This window comes from Dermacentor variabilis, chromosome 4 (assembly GCF_050947875.1).
Source record: "Dermacentor variabilis isolate Ectoservices chromosome 4, ASM5094787v1, whole genome shotgun sequence".
Classification (NCBI taxonomy): Eukaryota; Metazoa; Arthropoda; class Arachnida; order Ixodida; family Ixodidae; genus Dermacentor; species Dermacentor variabilis.
In genome coordinates, this window is record NC_134571.1 from 32,167,384 (window position 1) to 32,188,141 (window position 20,758).

Sequence of the window (20,758 nt, forward strand, 5' to 3'; positions counted from 1 at the left end):
AAGCCAAACCTCGCTTGGGTTCTTTCGTGTTTTCTTTCGCGTGCGCCCATCTAACCGCGTGGCCTTTGTTGGAGTCACGAACTACGCTAGTAAAAATATACATTACGTTTCCATGCCTTTTCAAAAGAATTTGCATTGGAATTTCAAGGGAACAGACTGGTGGGTTAGTTGGTACTGCATAACATGTGGCAAAGCGCAGAAAACAACTACGAAAAAGAACGAGAACAGCAGAAGGAAACGAAGACACAGCGCTATGTTTTCATTCGCTTCTGCTGTCCTTGTGTTTTTTGGCGCTTTGCCTCAAGTTTTGCATTGGAAGTCAACGAAATTTCAACAGCATCAATTAGGATGCCACAAGTCTGTATACCAATGTGTGCTTTTAATTTTTCAGATTTTTTTGGCGAATTATTTTTTTGCCATTCACATTTAAAAATTTGCTTACCAAGAACATTACAAACACCCAAACTAATCTTTCTAAACATCTCTTATTTATTTTTATACAAAAGTGACAGACACAATAAGGATCCATGCACATGTCTCGCCTAAATAATAAAAATATATGCATTTGAAAGGGGAAACAAAGAAAGTGATGTAATAAACCTTTTTTATTGTATTCATATATCAAGAACATTTTTGTACACACATATATAATGGGTAATTTCATGCACTGGATATTGTAATCATGATGTCTAGGTCTTTTGTAGGTATGTATCACGTGGTAAGTTTTTTAAGCATGTTTTGAATTGGCTTCTTCAGCAGTGTCCTGTTCACACTGACAACTTTCACAACGCTGTCCAAACAAGCAGGTGACATCTGTGTGGGAAGGTGAAATAAATGAAAAAGTGATCATGGACATCCTGTAGCTCCAGGATGTCACATAATACATCTTTAAAGAAACAAGAAAGCTGTGTGGCGAAAACAATAAAACCAAGGAGGAGGTTACCTGTGAGCCATAAAAGCTGACAAAATCCATAAGCAGCTTTGAAAACTTGCTGTCAGTACTCCTTTCGTCCTTGACAGAAGTAAGCCAGTTGACTAAATCTGCGGACATACTTTCTAGAGGACCCTGCAAAAAAATTGTGTTAGTTTTTTTGGACATGCATCTTAGCCATGAGGCAGTACAGTCCTTACCCGTTTGAGGACTGCTGTGTGCACAAAGATAACAAGTGAGTCGATGCAGGCCCTTGATTCTTGCAGCATTCTCCTGTAAAGTGGTGTTTGTGTCACATAGTGCACCAAGAGATGAATCAAAGACCACATTATCTTTTTGCAGTAATGACACCTGCAGTTGAAATGCTTCAATGTAAACAACAAGCTGATGGGGAAGGGCAAACAAGACTGTAAGTGAAATAATTGAATTTGTCAATTCTGAGCATTCTAACACTGTCCTTACTTCACCGCTAGCAGCAGCAGTCCTACAGCTAGATTTGGTGCTTCAGAATGTTGGATTGCATCAGGCTTTGAGCAAAGCAAGGGTGGGTTGATATTCACACAATATATTTTCAAGCAATGGTGCATTCAATAGAGGTGAAAATTTCCTTTTAATTTAACAAGCAACATCATAACACATTTCTGACATCACAAAGTTATGCACAATCAGCATAAGTTGAAAGAGGAAATAACTGATCAGAACACCTGTTACACGCATTTACGTGGAAGTGCGACATATAATCATTCTGTAACCAGTTTCTAAACAGAGTAATTCCAAGTGTAAGTATCTGAGCGTGAATTAGGCCACCGTTACAAATGTAGGTAAATTTGGAAGTGGAACGACGTATCAGAGTAGTTTCGGAATTGTTCACGTTTGAGTTTAAGCTGATGGTAAAAAACTAAAAAATAAAAGAGACAGGAGTCACTAACGTGCAATTGTACATGCTATAATGCCTTATCTGTATGGCTATGGCCTATTATTAGCCCCTTCAATGACTAACTTCATTACATTTTGGTAAGTTGTCTATTCCTATGTCTGCAATAAAAAGGCTGTAATTGCACCAAAATTTAAAACATACGCATATGCAACAGTCAGTGGTGTAGCCAGAAAAAATTTTTTTTTCTTGAGGGGGGAAAGTGGGGGGGGGGCACCCACTTCGCCAGGGACGGAAAGGGGGAGGGGAGTTGGGAAGGCTGTGTACTAACCACTCCCTGGTTATGCCACTCGCAACAATGACAACATGCACTGTACCATCTACTTTCACTGGGTTCTTTGGATTCAAAGCAGTGAAATTCCTTGCCAAACACTTTCCATGCTAAGTTTTGCGCAGCACCAATATTTTGGCCAACAAATAAATGGATAATAGGTACCTCAAGCAGACAGCAGCATAGTCTTTTGGTATCCCCTCCTTGATGAGCGTCTGCACAAGTTCAGTTTGTGTCTTGCCTATGTGAAATCATAAAAAAGTCAGGAGGAGCATTCATGTTAAGCACCGATAACACAAGTTCCAGGGTTACTACAGAGAGGTGTACGTACATATGTAAAATGTTCATAGACTAACCCATGCTCTCAGCAGAAACCAATGGGACTAGAAGGCCTTCAACTGTCACATGTGGCATATCCTTTGCGAAGGCTATGATTGAATCTATAAGTGAGCGAGCTGTGGTGCCTTCTTCCAAGCTAGAAACCTGAGAAAGAAACAGGTATATCACTTCGTAAGTTCCTAATATTGAACTTCTTAGCCATTGAAATTACAAACTAGGACTTGATACTTCTTGATATAGTAAGTGCAAATCATCTTGAGAGGAAAATAAATGACTTACATGAATGCTATAAATGATTGCTTAAACATGGTTTTGTGGTAAGGGCGACATAGCGCTACTCTTTTAGGAAATGAGTAGAGTTGTTCGAACAGTGAAATTTCCGAATAGAATAAAATATTTGAGAAAGTGATCTCCAAATATCAAACTGAATATTTTTTAATTTCTAGACAAAGTGAAATATAGGCTTCGCATGGAATCGATCTGGTAAAACAACAGAAGAGAGAGGCTTATTTGCATTATTTTACACATGCATGTGCTGCCGTGCATAACAGGATTACCTGTCAAGTGAAAAGCTTGTAAATTGAAAACAAATTTCAGTCATCTGTATTTCAATGACAGTAATGAAGCCTGGGAACACACGTTACCATGATGCACGTATAGTGCTGTGTTCGATAACTGAGAGAACTGCGATATTGCAGCACAGCACATTTCTTTAAAGGGATCCAAAGATGGTGAGACTGACCAGATAATAACTTGCTTTGCTTAAATACATGCAACAAATTCGTATATAGGCTGCCTAAAAGAGGCATTCTTATTGAATGAGCGGAAATTATTGAGAAGTTATCTACCCGTGCGTTTTTTGAAGAGAAGCAATTATTCAAGTTTCGGAAAGAAAATTCTCGAATTGAATAACAAAGACTATTCGATTTGTATCCAATATTTCGAATTTGCGCACCTCTAGTGTTAGTGAAGGGGCACGTAAAATGACCTATGTTTGCAATAGGACGCCAAGAATACTAAGCGTTGCTCTGTCACTACTAAGCGTTGCTCTAGCTGAAAACAAGACAGCGCTTTACCTTAGGCAAAAGAGCAGACTTGACGAAAACGACACCGTTGATGAGACTAATCTCTGATTTCAGTTCTGCAAACGAACGCAGCAGCAGTTGCATCTTTGAATCCGCGATAGTGTCCGTCTCGAGTTCATCACAAACCGCTGCGACCTGAAATCATTAAACGTCACTGCGTTAAAAACACTGTCCACACTACGTCATAATACGACACTGCCAAATATGAATGCCCCTGCCATAGGCTATGCTCTTGCGTACCGTCTCTGGTCTTGCAGAAACCATGAAGGACAGGTCAGCTGTCCTAACAACCGTTTCATCGCAAGAGTGTAGGACCTCCTTAATCTTTGAAATGTTCACCTGCAGTATCGAACAATGATCAACCGTCGACATCCTCGCATGAAAATGGCCAAGATCAATACAGTCAAAAAGTCGGACAGCGTAAAACTTTGTTACCTGTATTTCCTCTGGAAGTTCAGTCAAATCGTCTGGAGCACCACACACTTCAAGTTCATCCCTATCTGGTCTGTAGGTTACACGGGTATTGCTAGGCACGATTTCTTCATGGTCTTCTTCAGCTTCTGACATTTCCATGTCTAGAAAGTCACCAAATGGCTCCGGTTCAGCTTCCCGGGGAAAGAAGTGAAACAGCGGTTCGCAACGTTCTTCAAGGCATAGGAGTTGCGAATCGGGTCGTTCATTCTTCTTCTTAGCTTTTAACTCTTCCAGCAACTCTAATACCAAATTGCGATTGCAGTCCGCGTAGACGCGGCCGTATAGCGGGAACATATTTTGTCTGTAGCACCAACAACTTCGCGATACTACAGGATTTCGATCAAAGAAAGCGCGCTTGTAAACACGCCCTTGCTACTTCGGCTTGCTTCGACTCTTTCGTGTACTATAAATGGCTAATTACATGTTTCATCAATTTGGTTTCGGTTTCGTTTATTCGTTTTTGCAGGGGCTTCCTGTGAGTGCAGGTTGATTACCGAAGTTAGACCACGGTAATGAAGGAAACATCTAAAACATAAGGTGTAGCAAAGTAAACGTGTTCCAACACAGTGCAATTGACGATGACAATATCGGCGCTCTTGTTGACCTGTTGGACATCGCTGATGCAGCGCAACCGCGCGCGCGCAGATAACACACAACGTGGAAGTGACGGTGCTGTTTTATACAGGAGGACAATTTTTTTTTACCTGCACAAGTTGGTTCTTCATTCTATGCCGTGTAGACAAGTGTGATGTCGGGCATTGGTCGGGCAGAGGCTATGATCGACGTTGTGTGCTTCACTTGGCTCGCTGGGCTGTAGCCAATGAGAGTTAACAGCGCGACCATTAGGGTTACAGAATAATGGGTACCAAGAGAAGGGAAACGCAGTCAAGGACGGCAGAAGATTATAGGTGGAGCGATGAAATTAGGAAATTCGCGGGCGCTAGTTGGAACCGGTTGGCGCAGGACAGGGGTAATTGGAGATCGCAGGGAGAGGCCTTCGTCCTGCAGTGGACATAAAAGAGGTTGATCATGATGATGATCGTTCGGTTCTACATAGATACGGATGAGAGTAAGTGTGAGAAACAGGGAGTGTGACGTCAAAAAGTGATAGAGTTTATTCAGACAACCTATTGTAAAGGAGTTTTGCATGCCTATGTTGTGGTCTATGTTTTAAAACGAGGATGACATTTGTACTCAGCCAAAGAAATGCTAGAACGTGATCAACCTGAGTCGATCATGACTGTGGTACGACACAGTCAGGGCAGTACCCAGTAATTTTTTCGAATTGGGGGTGGGGGGGGGGGGTTGTGTCAAGACAATGCTTCCTTTACTAAGTGCCTGCCGCGTCGCTAATTTTCCCATTCGAGCGGAGGTTCCTGTAGTTCAGGGTAGTCGCGGAGAGATGGTGCTCGCTGCCGACCCTACTTCCTGTTGCGGAAGAAGTGACGATTTCTAAGCTGGCGTGCGCTCGACCAATGGCTTGACGAGAGACCGCGGGTCCTGTCTCCGGGATTGCAACAGATGCCGCTAAAATCTCGGAGGCAGGGGCACGTATTTCAAGTTTGGAGCAGCCGCCGCAACGAGCGCTCGCAACCGACCCTGGTGGAGAGGAAAATAGAGGAGAGGGGCCGGAACACGGAGAAAGGAAATAATAGGAGTACAGAGGTTAGAAAGGTATACGCGTAGTGCGTGCCGATGGACGCGCCACTGGTGGCGGCCTTGCGCAGAACACGCGGGATAGGAGCCAGGCGCGTGCCATAGTTTGTTGTGTCGTTGATGATGCTTCTCTGTCTTATTCACGTTTTGAGAGCAAAATAGGCAACACCCTTCGCATGTGTGAGGTGGCCAGAGCTTCAAGGAATGTCCCAGAAGAAATGTTGCAGGGTGGAGGGCTCAAATTGGCGGCGAGGAGTTACGGAGTCTCCATCTGTCGGAAGCGCCTCCCTTGCGTAGTATGAGGGATCACGCGGCGCGCTCCACGTAGGTTTCGCTTACGGCGCTCAATAAAAACACCCCGCGGCAGCCCTCCTGGACATTTCTGTAGGTACTCTCAAAACGAGGGAAGTGTTTGGCTGTCGATATAATAATCTTGGGCAAACTGAAAGCACAGAATCGTTTACAGCTAGACGCTATCTCTTTACCGGATACGTACAGTGAACGCCACTATAACCGCGGTCGCCGCGATGGAGTCTCCCGAACCGGCTTCTTGCGTGAAAGGTAGCCAAACGCTGAGCGTAAACTATGCGATATATCTTCTTATAGAGAGTGGTCTGTATAACCTAATGGCGTATAACAGAACGAAGCCTCAATGCGTGCAGCCATCGCACCGGTTCACGGCAACCGACTGCCAATCTGCATGCATGTCCGCGCACAATGTTTTGCTTTCGCTGTGAGCGCATTTTCGCACCGCGCCATGAGCTTTAGGCCGCAGCAAGGACAGCAACTCGGCGCATCTGCAGGATGCGCCACAGATGCACGGGGTATGTCTCGCTTTTGAATGAATGCGTTTCACGCCAAGGATTTAGCGAGCGGCGCCAAGGATGCACTGGGTATGTGCCGCGCTTCAATGACCGTCTTGCCAGCTTGGGTCACTGAACATGTGCCACTGAGAGTGCGGCAAGCGAGGGAGCGATTCTCAGCGTTCGCAGGCACTTGCGCGCCACGCTTCTCGTCTCGAAGGCCACATGCGGACTTCTCGGCAGCGCCACTAGATGGCGCAGCGTGTCCATAAAGAAATTTGCTCACGCTTTATGTTAAGGCTATAGAAAGACGACTGGAAAACAGCCAATTAGGGTTTGATTTATTCCACATGCGTAATGGACAAATGGTGCAGCAGAAGCTCCCTGGACTGGAATGTGACAATGCTACTAGCAGGCAATAAAAGAGATTTACAGACACATGCGAATATCTGTGCCAATGCAGCGACAAATATAGGCCTCAAGTTTAGCACCGAGAAATCGGGAATTATGATTTTTAATAAAGAGACGAGTAATTACGTGGTGTCAATTCAACAGCAAATCATACCCATAATCAAGCAATATAAATATCTCGGCGTATGCATAAACGAAGGAAAGACTTACTCAAGCACCCACCACAAAGGAGAAGCAGAATGCTGCAATAATAAAACCAGAACACTGTGGGGCCACAATATGTATGAGGTGGTGCGTGGAATCTGGAAAGGAGAAATGGTGCCAGCGCTGACGTTCGAAAGTAACATCCTGTGCTTAAATTAGGATATCTTATTGGGATTGGAAGTTAACCAAGAATCCGTAGGCCGGTAGGCCTTGGGAGCCCACGGTAAAACCACAAATGACACAGTGCAGGGCGACATGGGTTGGGCCTCTTTTGAAGTCGGAGAAGCACAGAGCAAAATTAGTTTTGAAGGAAAACTAAGGAACATGGAACAAACTAAATGGGCAGCTAAATTGGACAAGTGTCTGTACTTGGAAAGCGTGGACACACAATGGAAGGAGAGGTAAAGAAAGTTGGCACCCAAGTACAGGGTAATTGTAACGGTAAATAGACAACCAGGAATCATGAGAAAGAAAGTGAGAGAAACAAGGAGATTTAATTGGATGCAAAGAATGGAAACAAAATGCACAATGGATATTTACAAAAATGTGAAGAAAGAAATTAGAAGGGAAAATCTGTAAGATAGCACAAAGGGCAGTGCCTTGCTATTTTATGATCGAGCCGGTTGCCTCAAGTCAAAAACATACCGGAAGAAATATTCGGAAGTAGGTGAAGCATGTATATGCCGCAGCAGAAATCCGGAGACCACTCAGCACATCTTAATGGAATGCGAAGGGATTCACCCAGTGAAAACCGTAGGTAACGTACACCTAGCTTCCAGAACTGCATGGGCCTAAAGTTGACGGAAGCGTCAACCGGTCGGTAGTCGACGTAAGCAAGAGACGTTTAGAGTATTGCTGAAAGAAAGCAGGGAAGAGATTGATACGACCGGATCTTTTACAGTCATAGCTAGCGGAACAAGGTAGATTTCGAAGAAAAAAAAAGATTAAGGAGATGTATACAAATAAGCGCGATAAAAAACATGTATAGCATACCTGATAAAATCAGGCAGGCTAGGTGACTATTTGTCACCACCTCGTTTCAAAGGGGATGCCATAAAATCATCCTCATCCTCATCATCATCATCATCATCATCATCATCATCATCAAAAGCGCGAGAAAGGAACCCAGTTGTTGCATGACGCGTTTCTCAGCGTTCACACGCACCGCTGCGCCATACACTTCGGAAACCACGCGCAGGCTTCGCGGTGGCGGCGCTAGATGGCGCCGGGTGTTCTTAGGGAAGCGCGAAAGAGAAGCGTCGTTGCAGTACACTCCTCATACGTAACTCGTTTCGACGGTGACAATAGGTTGTGCGGTTATATTAATTCAATACTAACGCATTACCGTCGACAGCCTTCGTAAGATGGGTGCTGCCGCATCGTTTTTGTTCTCCATGTGTGAAGTGGTGCTTCCAACGCGGAATTGTCCGAATCTGAAGGCGGAAAATTCAAAAGCAAACAACACCAGTGCTGAAGATCTTAACAGAAGCTGACTTTCAAGGGTTTTCCCAGCATTGGAAGAAGAGGTGGAACCAATTTATTTTGACTAATTGGGAGTGCTTTGAAGCGACCACATTGGTTGATATGGAAGCTTGTGAAACGATATTTTTAAACGTACATACACGAGCAATTGAACGCAATGTGAACCAAGACGCGGAAGATTACTGCGATTTGGTTTCAAAGGCCACAGTGCGCAGTGCCTCGAAAACACATTTAATTCCATCTAGTTGCACATGTAAGCTGCCTTATAATTACACCTGCGTGTACCTCGCCCGTTGAGGTTGAGGCACCAGTGAGGGATTAGTACATTAAGATTCGGCCTGTGTGACAGCAGTTGCCCTTACAAAGAACGTTCTGTTCGGTACAGCCTGCAACCAAGTTGTAACGACGCACCCATGCAAGTTCCGTTATTTCTGTGGCGACGAGCGACCACGTAGACCGGCAAAGTCTCGGACTCTCGCAGGAGAGGAAGAACGGACACTCCATCTCTTAGCGTAGCATTCTTTTTAATAATCTCCTTCGGAACGCTAGCCCGTGCCGGAGCGTGCCAGCCGCTCGTGCCTCGTGTAGACGCGAGCGGCTACGTCATCTCTCGTGCGACGCCGATGCTGCTGCCGCTACAGAGGGCTCCCCCCCCTAGAGAGAAGGAAAGTTCGACGAACGATGGAAAGTCCACGTGACGCGGCGTGTCGGCGTTGGTCTTGGGTGTCACGTGCGCAGCTGGCGGCGATGGATGTAACAGGGTCGCGTCGCATACTGGTGGAGCCACTTTGACATTCACAACAAACGTCGGCGGACGACGCTCTAGAACACAATATGGCCCGGAGTAGTGTGGTTGCAAAGGCTTCCGCACGGCGCAGTTACGCACGAAAACGTGGGTAGCAGAGGTGAGTGCGGGAGAAACGTACGGGGACCTTGCTTCTTGTGAACGTGTAGGCACGGGGCGTATCTGGCTGAAGAAGGCTTGCAGTTCGGCAACGTATTCGGCAGGTGATGGCATAGGCGTTTTGGGGGTGGCGACAAAGAAATCGCACGGAAGGCGTAGGTGAGTGCCGTAAACTAGCTCAGCAAAGGAGCAACCTAGGTCGCTATTGAGTGCGGCTCTGATGCCAAGTAAGGCGAGGGGCAAATGCAGGACCCACTTCTCCGGCGATTCATGTGCCATAAGGGAGGCCTTGAGATGCCGGTGAAAACGTTCAACTAGTCCATTGGACTGCGGGTGGTAAGCAGTTGTGCGAAGACGTGTCGTTCCGAGTAGTTTGAGTAGCTCGTTGAAGAGTGCTGAGTCAAACTGCCGACCGCGATCTGTGATTATTGTGGATGGGCAGCCGAACCTTGCGATCCACGTAGACACGAAAGCTGCTGAAACAGTGGGCGCTGAGATGTCAGATATAGGTGTAGCTTCTGGCCACCGTCGATGCATGTCAGTATGTAGCAGTAGCCTTTCGAAGGTGGGAGAGGGCCGACGAGGTCCAGGTGTACGGTGTCAAAACGAGCATCCGGTGGAAGAAAAGACTTGCCAGGCGGAATGGGGTGACGCTGGATCTTCGAACGTTAACACGACAAACAGCAGCGAACCCAATCGCGAACTTGCGTGTTTAGCCGAGGCCAAACAAAACGACTGGAAAGAAGCTTCTGTGTCGCGCGTATGCCAGGGTGCGACAGGTTGTGCACGGTTTCGAATGGACGTCTGCGAAGGTATGCTGGAACGTATGGTCTAGGTGTGTCGTTAGAAGTGTCGCAGCCGACGGACGTACCATATGGGGTCACAACGACGTCTTCCAATTTCAGGGACGTTGACGAATTCCGGAGTGTACGAAGTTCAGTGTCGTCACTCTGTTGACTGGCGAGTAAGTCGGCCTCGATGATGAAAGGTTCCGATGTCAAAGTGGAAACGACATTGACACGACTCAGAACGTCAGCTGGAACGTTGTCGGTGCCTTTGATGTGGCGGAACGTTGTTGTAAACTCGGAGATGTAGGAAAGGTGTCGAATCTCGCGGGGCGAGTAACAGGACGCCGAACGATTCGTTGCGTGTACAAGGGGCTTGTGGTCAGTCAAGACAGTGGACGCACGGCCTTCGAGGAAATGGCGAAAATACTTGATAGCCAGGTAAACAGCGAGTAATTCACGGCCGAACACGCTGTAGCGGGACTGCGCAGGCTTCAGTTTCTTAGAGAAAAAAGCGAGTGGATGCCACGCATTGTCGATGAATTGCTGCAGAACGGCACCAACGGCGGTGTTTGAAGCGTCGGTCATGATGGCAGTGGGTGCGTCTGGCTTTGGGTGTCTAAGCAGCGTGGCGTCGGCGAGGGCGGACTTGACTCTTGTGAAAGCGTCGGTGGCCTCTTCAGTCCACTGAAGCACTTGTTTGCGTTTGTTTACCAGGAGAGCGTCTAGCGGAGCCATAAGCGTGCGCACTCGGGAATGAATCGGCGGTAGAAATTGACGAATCCGAGAAATTGGCGAAGCTTGGTGAGTGTAGTCGGTTGGGGAAGGTTTTCGATGACGCGAATCTTGCGGCAGTGTTCGAATGCCGTTAGCGTCGACGATATGACCGAGGAACTCGAGTTCAGGTTGACCGAATTCACTCTTGGCGGCGTTGATGACAATTCCTTTACTGGGAAGGCGTGAAAACAACAACCGCAAGTGGTGAAGATGTCCTTCTGCCGAAGAGCTTGCGACGAGAAGGTCGTCAATGTATGCAAAAACGAAAGGCAAACCTCGGGTGACGGAATCGATGAAACGCTGAAAGGATTGGCCCGCGTTCCGTAAACCGAAAGGCATGCGGAGAAATTCGAAAAGACCGAAGGGTGTGGTGATAGAGGTCTTGGGAATGTCTTCTTCAGCGACCGGTAGCTGATGGTAGGCGCGAACGAGATCTATCTTAGAAAAGATCGTCGCACCGTGCAACGCTACCGTGAAGTCCTGAATGTTCGGTAGAGGGTAGCGATCAGGAACTGTGACGTTGTTTAGTGCCCGGTAATCGCCGCATGGGCGCCAGTCTCCCGTCTTCTTAGGCACCATGTGAAGTGGTGAGGCCCAGTTACTGTAGGAAGGGCGGATGATGCCAAGTTGCAGCACGTGTTCGAACTTTGCGCGAGCGATCTTGAGTTTCTCCGGTGACAAACGCCAGGGTCGGAAATAGACCGGTGGGCCGGAGGTGACGATGTGATGGCACACGTCATGTTGCAGCGGTTGCGTCCAGTCCAGCAGGCGCGTCAAAGTGGGAAACTCGCGTAGGAGCGCGGCGAAAGGTTCGTCCAACATGGCAGAAATAGGCGCTATGGGCGATGTGCCTGATTATGGGACGCCGGGAACGGATAGCTGGGTCACGGAGTCGATGAGACGGCGTCGTTGGATGTCCACAAGGAGTCCGAAGTTATGCAAGAAGTCTGCTCCAATGACTGCACGACACACGTCTGCAACCAGGAAAATCCAGCGGAACGCTCGTCGAAGGCCAAGGTTTAGCATGACGGAGCGTGACGAGAAAACTGGAATCCTGGTGCCGTTGACGGCTTGCAAAAACGAGACAGGTGTCGCTTTTCGATCGGAGTGCTTTGCGGGAAGAATGCTGACGTCAGCACCTGTGTCGACTAAGAATCGTTGTCCCGTAACTCTGTCCGTCACGTAGAAAAGGCGACTTGTGTGCTGGGCCAGACCACTCGTCGCCGTTAGAGGTCGGCCGGCCTGTTTCTCTGCCAAGCGCAGGGACGCCGACAGTGACGAGCGTCGTTTCCAAAACGGCGGTGGTAGTAGCAAACGCCAGGTGTTGTAGTTGAGGTTTCATTGCGGGTGCCCGTGCGTCTTGATCTGCTGGAACTACGGCTGCGTGGGCGACGAGATGTGTGGCGATGTTCCGCTCCACAGATGGTGCGTTCCAGGCGCTCACACAAGGAGTCGAGCGGAGATTGCACTGCGGAAGAGCAGGGAAGAGTTTGCAGAGCGGTTGTATTATCACCCGCAGACGGTGACGTGGCTGCGATGTTTGCGGTGGCTACTTCCATGACTTTGTCGGCCAAAACGGCAAGTCCGGTAAGGTCCATGGCAGAGGCTGTCGCCAGGACCATGTGCACGTTAGCGGGGAGTCGTTGCAAAAACAATTCGCGCAACAGCGTGTCGTCGATGGATCTCGCGTTGTTTCCGAGCAGCTGGCTCCGTCGGCGAAGAAGTTGACTAGGGCGTCGGTCGCCGAGTTCTTCAGCGGATCGTCATAGGCGGCGGCAGACAATGGGGAGTTCAACAAATCTGCTACCTCGTCAATGGCGGCGGGCGAGAGCGCTGCGACGGCGTAATGGAACTTCGAGGCTTGAGAGCGGATACCAGCGACTTGAAATTGCGCTTCGGCCTGAAGAGACCACGCCGAAGGATGCTTGTCCCAGTACTGCGGGAGGCGGACAGCGATGGCGGAACAGGAGGGTCCACCGCGTTCTTCGGAAGGGTTCTGGCCTTGAGCTCTCGTAGCGTTGGTCTGGTCCATGGTCGTCTCTACCACTGGAGCGTATGGCAGTATCACGTCCGGGTCACCAAACTGTGGCGACGAGCGACCACGTAGACCGGTAAAGTCTCGGACTCTCGCAGGAGTCCGAGACTTTACCATTGGAAGAGCTGGCCAACCCAGACGACGCACCGACAGAACCACTGAACTACACTGAAACTCTACAATATTACAGAGACACCAGGAGACACTTCCCTCCACCACATAATTCCCTTAATCGAGAAAATGCCGTCGCGTGGTGACAGCTTCAACCTAATTCATTTCCCTGCCTCTTTTATCTTCACCTCTTCCACCCCACCCACTATCCCTCATACTGTCCCTATTGTAGAGCAAAACCCACAGTATATCATTGCACCTGGGAGTGCCCACACCCTCCGGGATACTCCCCTATTCCTTCACCTTCACCTTCCTCCTGGGAGACTGCGCTGACCAGCTCAGACCCGCAAGAGCAGCGACGGCTGATCCGGCGGGCACGCGGAGTGGCGCGAGCCAATGGGGCCCTGAACTAAGGGCTCCACCCTGCGAGGAAGTCGCCCAAACTGATGATAAATAAATGTTTTCTCTCTCTCTCTCTCTCTCGCAGGAGAGGAAGAACCGACACTCGATCTCTTAGCGTAGCATTCTTTTAAGAATCTCCTTCGGAACGCTAGTCCATGCCGGAGCGTGCCAGCCGCTCGTGCCTCGTGTAGACGCGAGCGTCTACGTCATCTCTCGTGCGACGCCGATGCTGCTGCCGCAACATTTCAAAGGGCTGATACTTGGAAGGTAACGTGTTTTTTTCGTGTTTGAATTAACGCGCCTTTTACATTACGAGATTTTACGCAATATTTTAGCTTGCTGTATAGACCGTTTTTTCGTAGGCGCCGCCATTTTGTGAACGCAGTGGCGCCGCCTATGAGCAGCGCCATACTGGCTTGGGTGAAAGCGATGTTTTGCTTGGCGGGTATACGCTCGGCGGTAGGTTCTGGCGTTTGTTTTCGCGGTCGTGGGGCCTGTTTTGTATGACGCGAGTTTTCTAAGTGGTAAACGGTTCTGTGAGACGTGCTGAAGTGGTTTAAGGCGTCATGGCCGCAATTTCTGCTGGCGTTGAGGTGGACGGAACACGCAGCGCGACGTGTGCGCGCATAGTTGAGCCTACAATCGGCCTCGGAGCTCAGTTGTGTATTTCTGAATGTTCCAATCACTAATGTGACCTTATTGCAGTATTATAATAATATTTGGGGTTTTACGTGCCAAAACCACTTTCTGATTATGAGGCACGCCGTAGTGGAGGACTCCGGAAATTTTGACCACCTGGGGTTCTTTAACGTGCACCTAAATCTAAGCACACGGGTGTTTTCGCATTTCGCCCCCATCGAAATGCGGCCGCCGTGGCCGGGATTCGATCCCGCGACCTCGTGCTCAGCAGCCCAACACCATAGCCACTGAGCAACCACGGCGGGTATATTGCAGTATTATCCTCTATTTCTAAGATGCGGTTTAGGAGCCATGAAACGTAAGCGACGATCGTAACAGCGTGGGTACCGTTCTGCTACGATAGGAGTTGTGCTGTTATACTTTGACAAGCGTTCAAACTGTTCGCTGCAGGTTACATTGCGTGACTATACTTGGTTCGATGGATGAGGTTTCCGCCCCAGAATAAAATAGTTTTGGCAAGTAATAGCAGCATACCTTACAGTCTGAATTAAGCTTGTCCAGCAAAGGGACTGTTTACGAACTGCGCGAGCGTCCTAAGCAGTGGTATGTGCTGGATTACATATATCTTTGTTCTATATACCGCATGGTTCAAGTATATGGCATCAGCGGTTGTATATTTATAAACGTTGTGCGGCGTGACTATGCGAGGTCCTACTGCGGCGTTAGCCCGTTTTATCTTGCTTTTTCGAGAAAGAGGATGACAACCGAATTTTTTTTTTCGGTTGCGTTCGTTCCGTTCTCTACGACGCACTCACACGTATTACGGAAATTTTGTCCTCAACAAGAGGCATCGCATTCTTTTTATGCGATCCCTCTCATATATTATGGCTGTATGCAGGCCAAAAAGGCAATGCCGAAGCGGACAGCTTACTTATGTATCGTGTTGGTTCACCGAACGCAGTAATCGCTGTGTTGAGCAGCGCCATCGGCCTCATGCAGGAAGGCTAGCGTAGACATATGGTAATTTGAAGCCTACTAGCCTTGAAATGCGCGAGAACGATGCCGGTGCATCAGAAATCTTTGATAGCGCCTGCCGCTTAGATGTTTCTTAGTTGCCTTAGGTTGGGGGCCGTTCACGAGCATGCGCTCTTATGCTTTATGTTTTACTCCCTATACGCCAAGCGATCAGATAGTGAGCAGATTTACCATTTCATGCTGCTAATACAGAGACACCACTTTCCTTTGTTGAATTAAAACCGATACAAGCAAAATAATTCACAACACATACACACACCGCGACTGATAATGTGCGTACACCGCGGCTGATAAAACGCGTCACATTTTTGCGCCCCCAAGTGATATTTCCGCCTACTGTAGTTACCGATGCACCGAAAGGCTTCCCTGACGACCTTATATGAACGGACATGGCGTAAATTTCACAAAGTACCATCTAAAACAACTCGAAATCGTTCCGCAGCACGCGACAGCAAGCAGCGCCGCGCCAGATCGCCCAAGCCAGAGAGGAGGAAAGGCTCTCCGCGCGCCCTATCCTCCTCGCCCGATGAAACGGTCTATAGCTGATGCAGATAAATTGTTTTATGTTTATGGTGCACTGCACCAAAAAATCAGCCACCGAGGTTTACGTACCTTCTGGCTTAGTTGTCTTTTCGCAGTTATATCAACCAAACCGATGGCCTGGTATCACTCCGTACCTATGCCAATTAGAGCAGCCTTACGCCACACTGAAAACGAGTTCTAAATATGTAAAAAAAATTCACTCCTTTTACGTATGTATCGGTCTGTAGATCCAATGGAGGGCCTTCCTCCCCTCCTTCTTTCACCGTCATTGTCACATGAAGCATTGTCGCGTCACACGTGATGCCAAGCAGCACCGGAAAATAACTCCACATGTTTCAACGCTATGCTTTTCTCGTGAGTAGTTGGATTTCAACTGTCGATCAGCCGACTGCGTACAGCTGAGGTCTCTGCTGAAGCAAGACGCGCAAGCACAGTTCCGAACCTGGTTCGGTTCCTAGATGACGGAAAAGTAACGGTTTGGCTCAGCCGCGCTCCGGTTCGACACACTGGCTTGCAGTGTCTACGGTGGATCGTGGAGTGGCTTTCGCGATGACGCTACCTGCGTGGCAAAGTCGCAACTAAACGCTCTTTCAAACTTTCAGGCTTCCTGTCTGGCCTTATCAGCAAATGAGTCTGGTAGTCCCATATGCCGCCAACTTCACAATGGGTGGGTGTTCTTTCAAGCGTTTGGAACTTCCGTAGTGGCCGAGCACCAAGCCGGGAGCGAGTTTGTACCTATTTTACCGGTAGGTATACCCGGCGGTAGCACCCGTCTGCCTTCCACAGCAGCGGCGGATGCTCCACTATTTCACCAAAGATGTGGCAAGGACAAGGGGCGGCCAGAGACACTCGCAAATCTCTCTAGGCTCTCCTTTCGAGAACCCATATAAACAACCGTGCGCAAGGTCGTGGTACACCTCTTCCCATTATAAAAACCGGCGGGCTTTCGGCGGCACCAGGATTCGAGCCCAGTACCTACGGCATATGAGGCGGAGGATCTACCATTTCCCCACCGCTGTGGTACAAATGGGCGAAATGGCGAGACACGACGAAATTTTTTAACTGGGTTACGGACTGCTTAACAATAACTTGCAGGGGTACGAGATGACATTGACAAACCTTCCATTGTCGTTTTTGCGGAAATCAGAAGATGGCGTACGTACGTAACTTTTGCGCAAGCTTGTGAGCATGGACTGTGTGCCAGCACTGCGTCATAAACAGGCGCGGCGCCTGATCATGTGTCTTCAGGAAGAGGGGTGGGAAATATGAAGCAAAGCATGACTTTCATTGTCTTTGGGGTGTAGGATATGGCACTTTATAACTCAGTGCTCCATAGTGCATCCGCCGGTGGTCCTATAAACGAGACGTTGATACTGCTCTTCGCCGTTTGTCGCTTTTAGCAACAATATTTACGAACTCGATGTTATAAACTTGCGCAGTGGCACCTGCCCAACGGCCGAATGCAGGGTCACATACCCAGTGGTACATAGCTACGCCCGCTATGCCTGTCTAAATTTTTCCCCAGCACGGATTTAAGCGGGGCCGCATCTCCATGACGTCATGCTCTCCAGCTTCCAAAGGATACGTAGCTCTGCCGATGTAATATAAGCAGGGCCGTACTCAAGAATTATTTTCGAAGCGGTGGGATTGGGTGAGGGTTGGTGGTACAGTGGCGGCCATTTTAAGATTTTCACTTATTTTTGTGTGTGAGTCTACCAGATCGCTGAGATGTAATAGTATAGACAATGTGTGTTTTGACGTATAGTTGTTCTAAACGCTATATCGCCGCAGCGATAATAAAGGGCGGGGGATAGGGGAGGTGTCAGAATCCCCTAGTTCTCCCCTTGCTTACGTCCCTGAATGTGAGGATTCCTTTCTCTCGATGCTATTCCTTTATTGTCACCCCCTGTTCACGACTGGCCGATCCTGGTGATGACGCGGGCAGTGCGCCACTCTGACCACTGCGCAAAGCGCCAAAAGGAATGGCATTGGAATGTAATTCCTACATAATCTCGGCCGTCCATTGTACACTTTGCTGAGTCTTGGACGGCCGTTTTCTGCTAACTCTGTAGGCCTCGCCTTTCAAACGGGCCTGATGGTCAATTTATTGAGTGGGAGGAGGAACCTGTGCGATCATTTACTTTGGCAACGTGGCGCAATCCAGCACGTGCGTGGCCTTGTGCACCCCAATGGCGTCCACCGTCTTGCGTGCGGTGCGCATGAGTGTGTAGTTGCCGAACTTGTTCCAGCTTGTGCAAGTGTTGGACCAGTCGTCGAACTCTGCGTCAAACACGGCCAGCCCGATGGGCCGGGCCTCCTTCAGGGCGTTTCGCGCCTTGCACACCTGCATGTATACATAACTTGTCAGCAGGCCTGAAAAATGCGGTTTTCGGAAGTATACGAGAGCGAGCACTGTTAACATCGCGAGCTCTTTAGAATTTTACGACAGCTGTGCTGTTTGACGCTCTTAGCTGAAAGGTGGGTCATATATGGCGCTATACTGCACTTCGGCACCGAGTACTTTGCACTGACAAGTGCAGTTCCACAATTGCGCAGTTTCATAATTATGGTGATGGTGTTTCTTAGTATGGTGTTTTCCATTGGGGAAAGAAAGTTTAGGTTGTTTTGGCGCTACATGATGAGATGCCAATATTATTTATCACTGCCACTTTCTTTTTCTTTTTGCTGGCCAGCTTAATAATCGCAGTGATCCCGTGCGTTCCGCCATGACGTAATATTTGAAGCAATCGTATATCATATTTTCGAATCGAACTCTTCGATTCGAAGTGTAAGCATATATTCGATTCGTGTTAAAAATCTCAAAGGACAAATGTTCTGGGCATCGTTTCGTTTCAACCGTTTAGCGGACATCCTCGAATAAGATGGTCTGCTCTGAAAAGGCAGGACGCGCTGTCGGAAACCTGGGTGCACTGCCAGTAAACAAGATGCATTCTCGTACATACATGTGAGAATATTATAACATGCACGACCGCCATCACTCCCATAACATATTTGATGATGTGATTCCTGCCTCGATCCTTTGCTTCACGGTCATAAGGGCCAGGAAGTATATAAATGCAGTGGACGAGATGGAAACAGCGGAAACGTGAACGGAACGAACACTCGCCTTCGCGTACAGCGTCAGCTCGCTATCGAACACGAAGGCCAGCCCTGCGCTCCCCTCGTAGGTGCTCATCACCTCACGCCGCTCCTCCCTCGCCACGTGGGCCGCGTAGTGCTGCTCGGTGCAAGCCTGCGTGAAGACAGCGGCGTACTTTCGAAACCTTCGCATCTGTAAAGCTTCTCTCGTAGACCTTTAGAGGTTGTTCGATCCGGCCATGTAATAGAACTAACTGCCTCTGGGATCACGTGCACGCACATGCAAAGGAACAGGCACTGCGGTCATAGACAGGCGGATATATGCTTCAAGTAAAGGGTAACGCGTGCACGCTTTTCTATGCACTTCCACACTAACGTACGGAAGCGCGACTGGCCACATACGGTAATACGGTAATCCGCTGAGTTCCACCCAGTGCATTAGGATTAGCTGTACACTAAACTGGTTTATTGGAACAACTGTGCGCAAAAAACATTAAAACACCCAACAAAACTCACTACGGGATTGAAGAGAACATGCAATAAAGGTCAGTCACAGTTGCGCTACACATCGCGCTACAAAGGCTTGATTATTACTTGCGCGATATACCCAAGGAAATAATGCAACTTGGGGTTTACGAGTACATGTGTGTCGTGCCAGGATACACCTGTGCATAAGCCTGTAGATTATTTTATCGATCACTTGCCTTCTTATCTACACGGGTGCAGCGTCACGTTAAAATGCGAGAGTTGCGCGACGAAACGTGTTGCTCTTACAGTGACGCGGGAGCCGAGTTCTTCCAGGCCGGTACCAAACTCGAAAGGCTTGCATTTTGCTCCGATGGCATATGCGTCCTTGTGGTTGCCTCCCTTCAGGGACGTGTACCACCGACCGGCCAGCGACACCGACACGAGCAGCCTCGCGGACTCGCCAAAGGACGACCTCCGTTGCCGTAAGTACTGCAACGTGCTTTCCTATACAAGACCAGTGCAAACATTGTTATGAGAGTTACAAAGGACAATAGTCACAAAAGACAAAGAAAGACGTGCAAGCGTATCGCGGTGACATGTTGCGTTGGCTATTGCGATTCGTTACACCGTCCTACTATACAATAATCCTGCCGGTTACATAACTCGTATACATAGCCGATATACCTGCGCATGTGGCGCACCCACGCCGGTATCGCCTTACAACATGCGCGGTCCTGTGTTGAAAACTGAACATAAAGTTTTCATGCGGCTTGACTAGCGCCTTTACGCCTGAGCGGCTTTGGGAATTAAGAATGTAAAGGGTCCGCTTGCCATGCTCGGGTGGTGTTCGGCGACGGGCTTGCCCCAGACCGTGGATCCCGTAATAAGGCACTCTCCCCGGATAGCCTCGTCTCTGTTTCCGAGGTGCATGCGCAGGATGACCAGCTGTATTGCCCCCTTGCTGCGAACGTCAATGAGAGCAGTGCGCTTCGCATGAACGGCGCGAAGACGCAGACAGACGCAGGCTTGAACCTGTGCTGCCGCACGTTGTGCAGAGCGTAGAAGTATCAGTACACCTTTGGTGGCACAATAGACGCGCCGAGTACTGCTGCTTGTTGCAAACAGAAGTTCAAGCCTCGATTCGAGAGGCAAAGTGCAAACCCCTTTCCTGCGGCAGTGGATACACTCCGCGCGAGAAGGTATATCAATCGTGCTTCTGCGAACCATTGTTACAGTTATAATTCCGCACTCAAGATTTTCAGTTGCTGTGTAACCGGCACCATGCAGCGTCATTCCTTCCTTAGCTATCCGGGACTCCGCGTTGGGCGACACTGTGAAGTAGTCCCAGGTCCGAACACCGGCTAGCTCGT

General features: G+C 48.7%; 2 protein-coding genes across 2 annotated transcripts; one reads left to right on the forward strand and one right to left on the reverse strand.

Annotated features, from left to right (window-relative positions):
* Positions 1 to 587: 587 nt before the first annotated feature.
* LOC142578890 (Fanconi anemia group E protein-like) lies at positions 588 to 4,418 on the reverse strand. Its single transcript, XM_075688561.1, has 8 exons — positions 3,996 to 4,418; positions 3,801 to 3,899; positions 3,552 to 3,695; positions 2,493 to 2,619; positions 2,302 to 2,377; positions 1,132 to 1,204; positions 944 to 1,066; positions 588 to 813 (listed from the first exon to the last, which is right to left on the reverse strand). The coding sequence occupies exons 1-8, from the start codon at positions 4,326 to 4,328 to the stop codon at positions 712 to 714; spliced, it is 1,077 nt and encodes a 358-aa protein (XP_075544676.1). The 5' UTR covers positions 4,329 to 4,418; the 3' UTR covers positions 588 to 711.
* On the forward strand, positions 1,200 to 19,962 carry LOC142578891 (uncharacterized). Its single transcript, XM_075688562.1, has 3 exons — positions 1,200 to 1,340; positions 1,405 to 1,475; positions 19,697 to 19,962. The coding sequence occupies exons 1-3, from the start codon at positions 1,243 to 1,245 to the stop codon at positions 19,921 to 19,923; spliced, it is 396 nt and encodes a 131-aa protein (XP_075544677.1). The 5' UTR covers positions 1,200 to 1,242; the 3' UTR covers positions 19,924 to 19,962.
* Positions 19,963 to 20,758: the final 796 nt, after the last annotated feature.

Excerpts from the sequence above, each read along its gene's own strand:
- LOC142578891 (XM_075688562.1), top strand. The coding sequence starts at position 1,243 with ATGAATCAAAGACCACATTATCTTTTTGCAGTAATGACACCTGCAGTT. Across the intron at positions 1,341-1,404 it reads GGGGAAGGGCAAACAAGACT|CAGCAGCAGTCCTACAGCTA; the intron begins GTAAGTGAAATA and ends CTTCACCGCTAG. Across the intron at positions 1,476-19,696 it reads AGGCTTTGAGCAAAGCAAGG|TGACGCGGGAGCCGAGTTCT; the intron begins GTGGGTTGATAT and ends TTGCTCTTACAG.
- LOC142578890 (XM_075688561.1), bottom strand. The coding sequence starts at position 4,328 with ATGTTCCCGCTATACGGCCGCGTCTACGCGGACTGCAATCGCAATTTG. Across the intron at positions 3,900-3,995 it reads AACTTCCAGAGGAAATACAG|GTGAACATTTCAAAGATTAA; the intron begins GTAACAAAGTTT and ends TCGATACTGCAG. Across the intron at positions 814-943 it reads TCAGCTTTTATGGCTCACAG|ATGTCACCTGCTTGTTTGGA; the intron begins GTAACCTCCTCC and ends CTTCCCACACAG.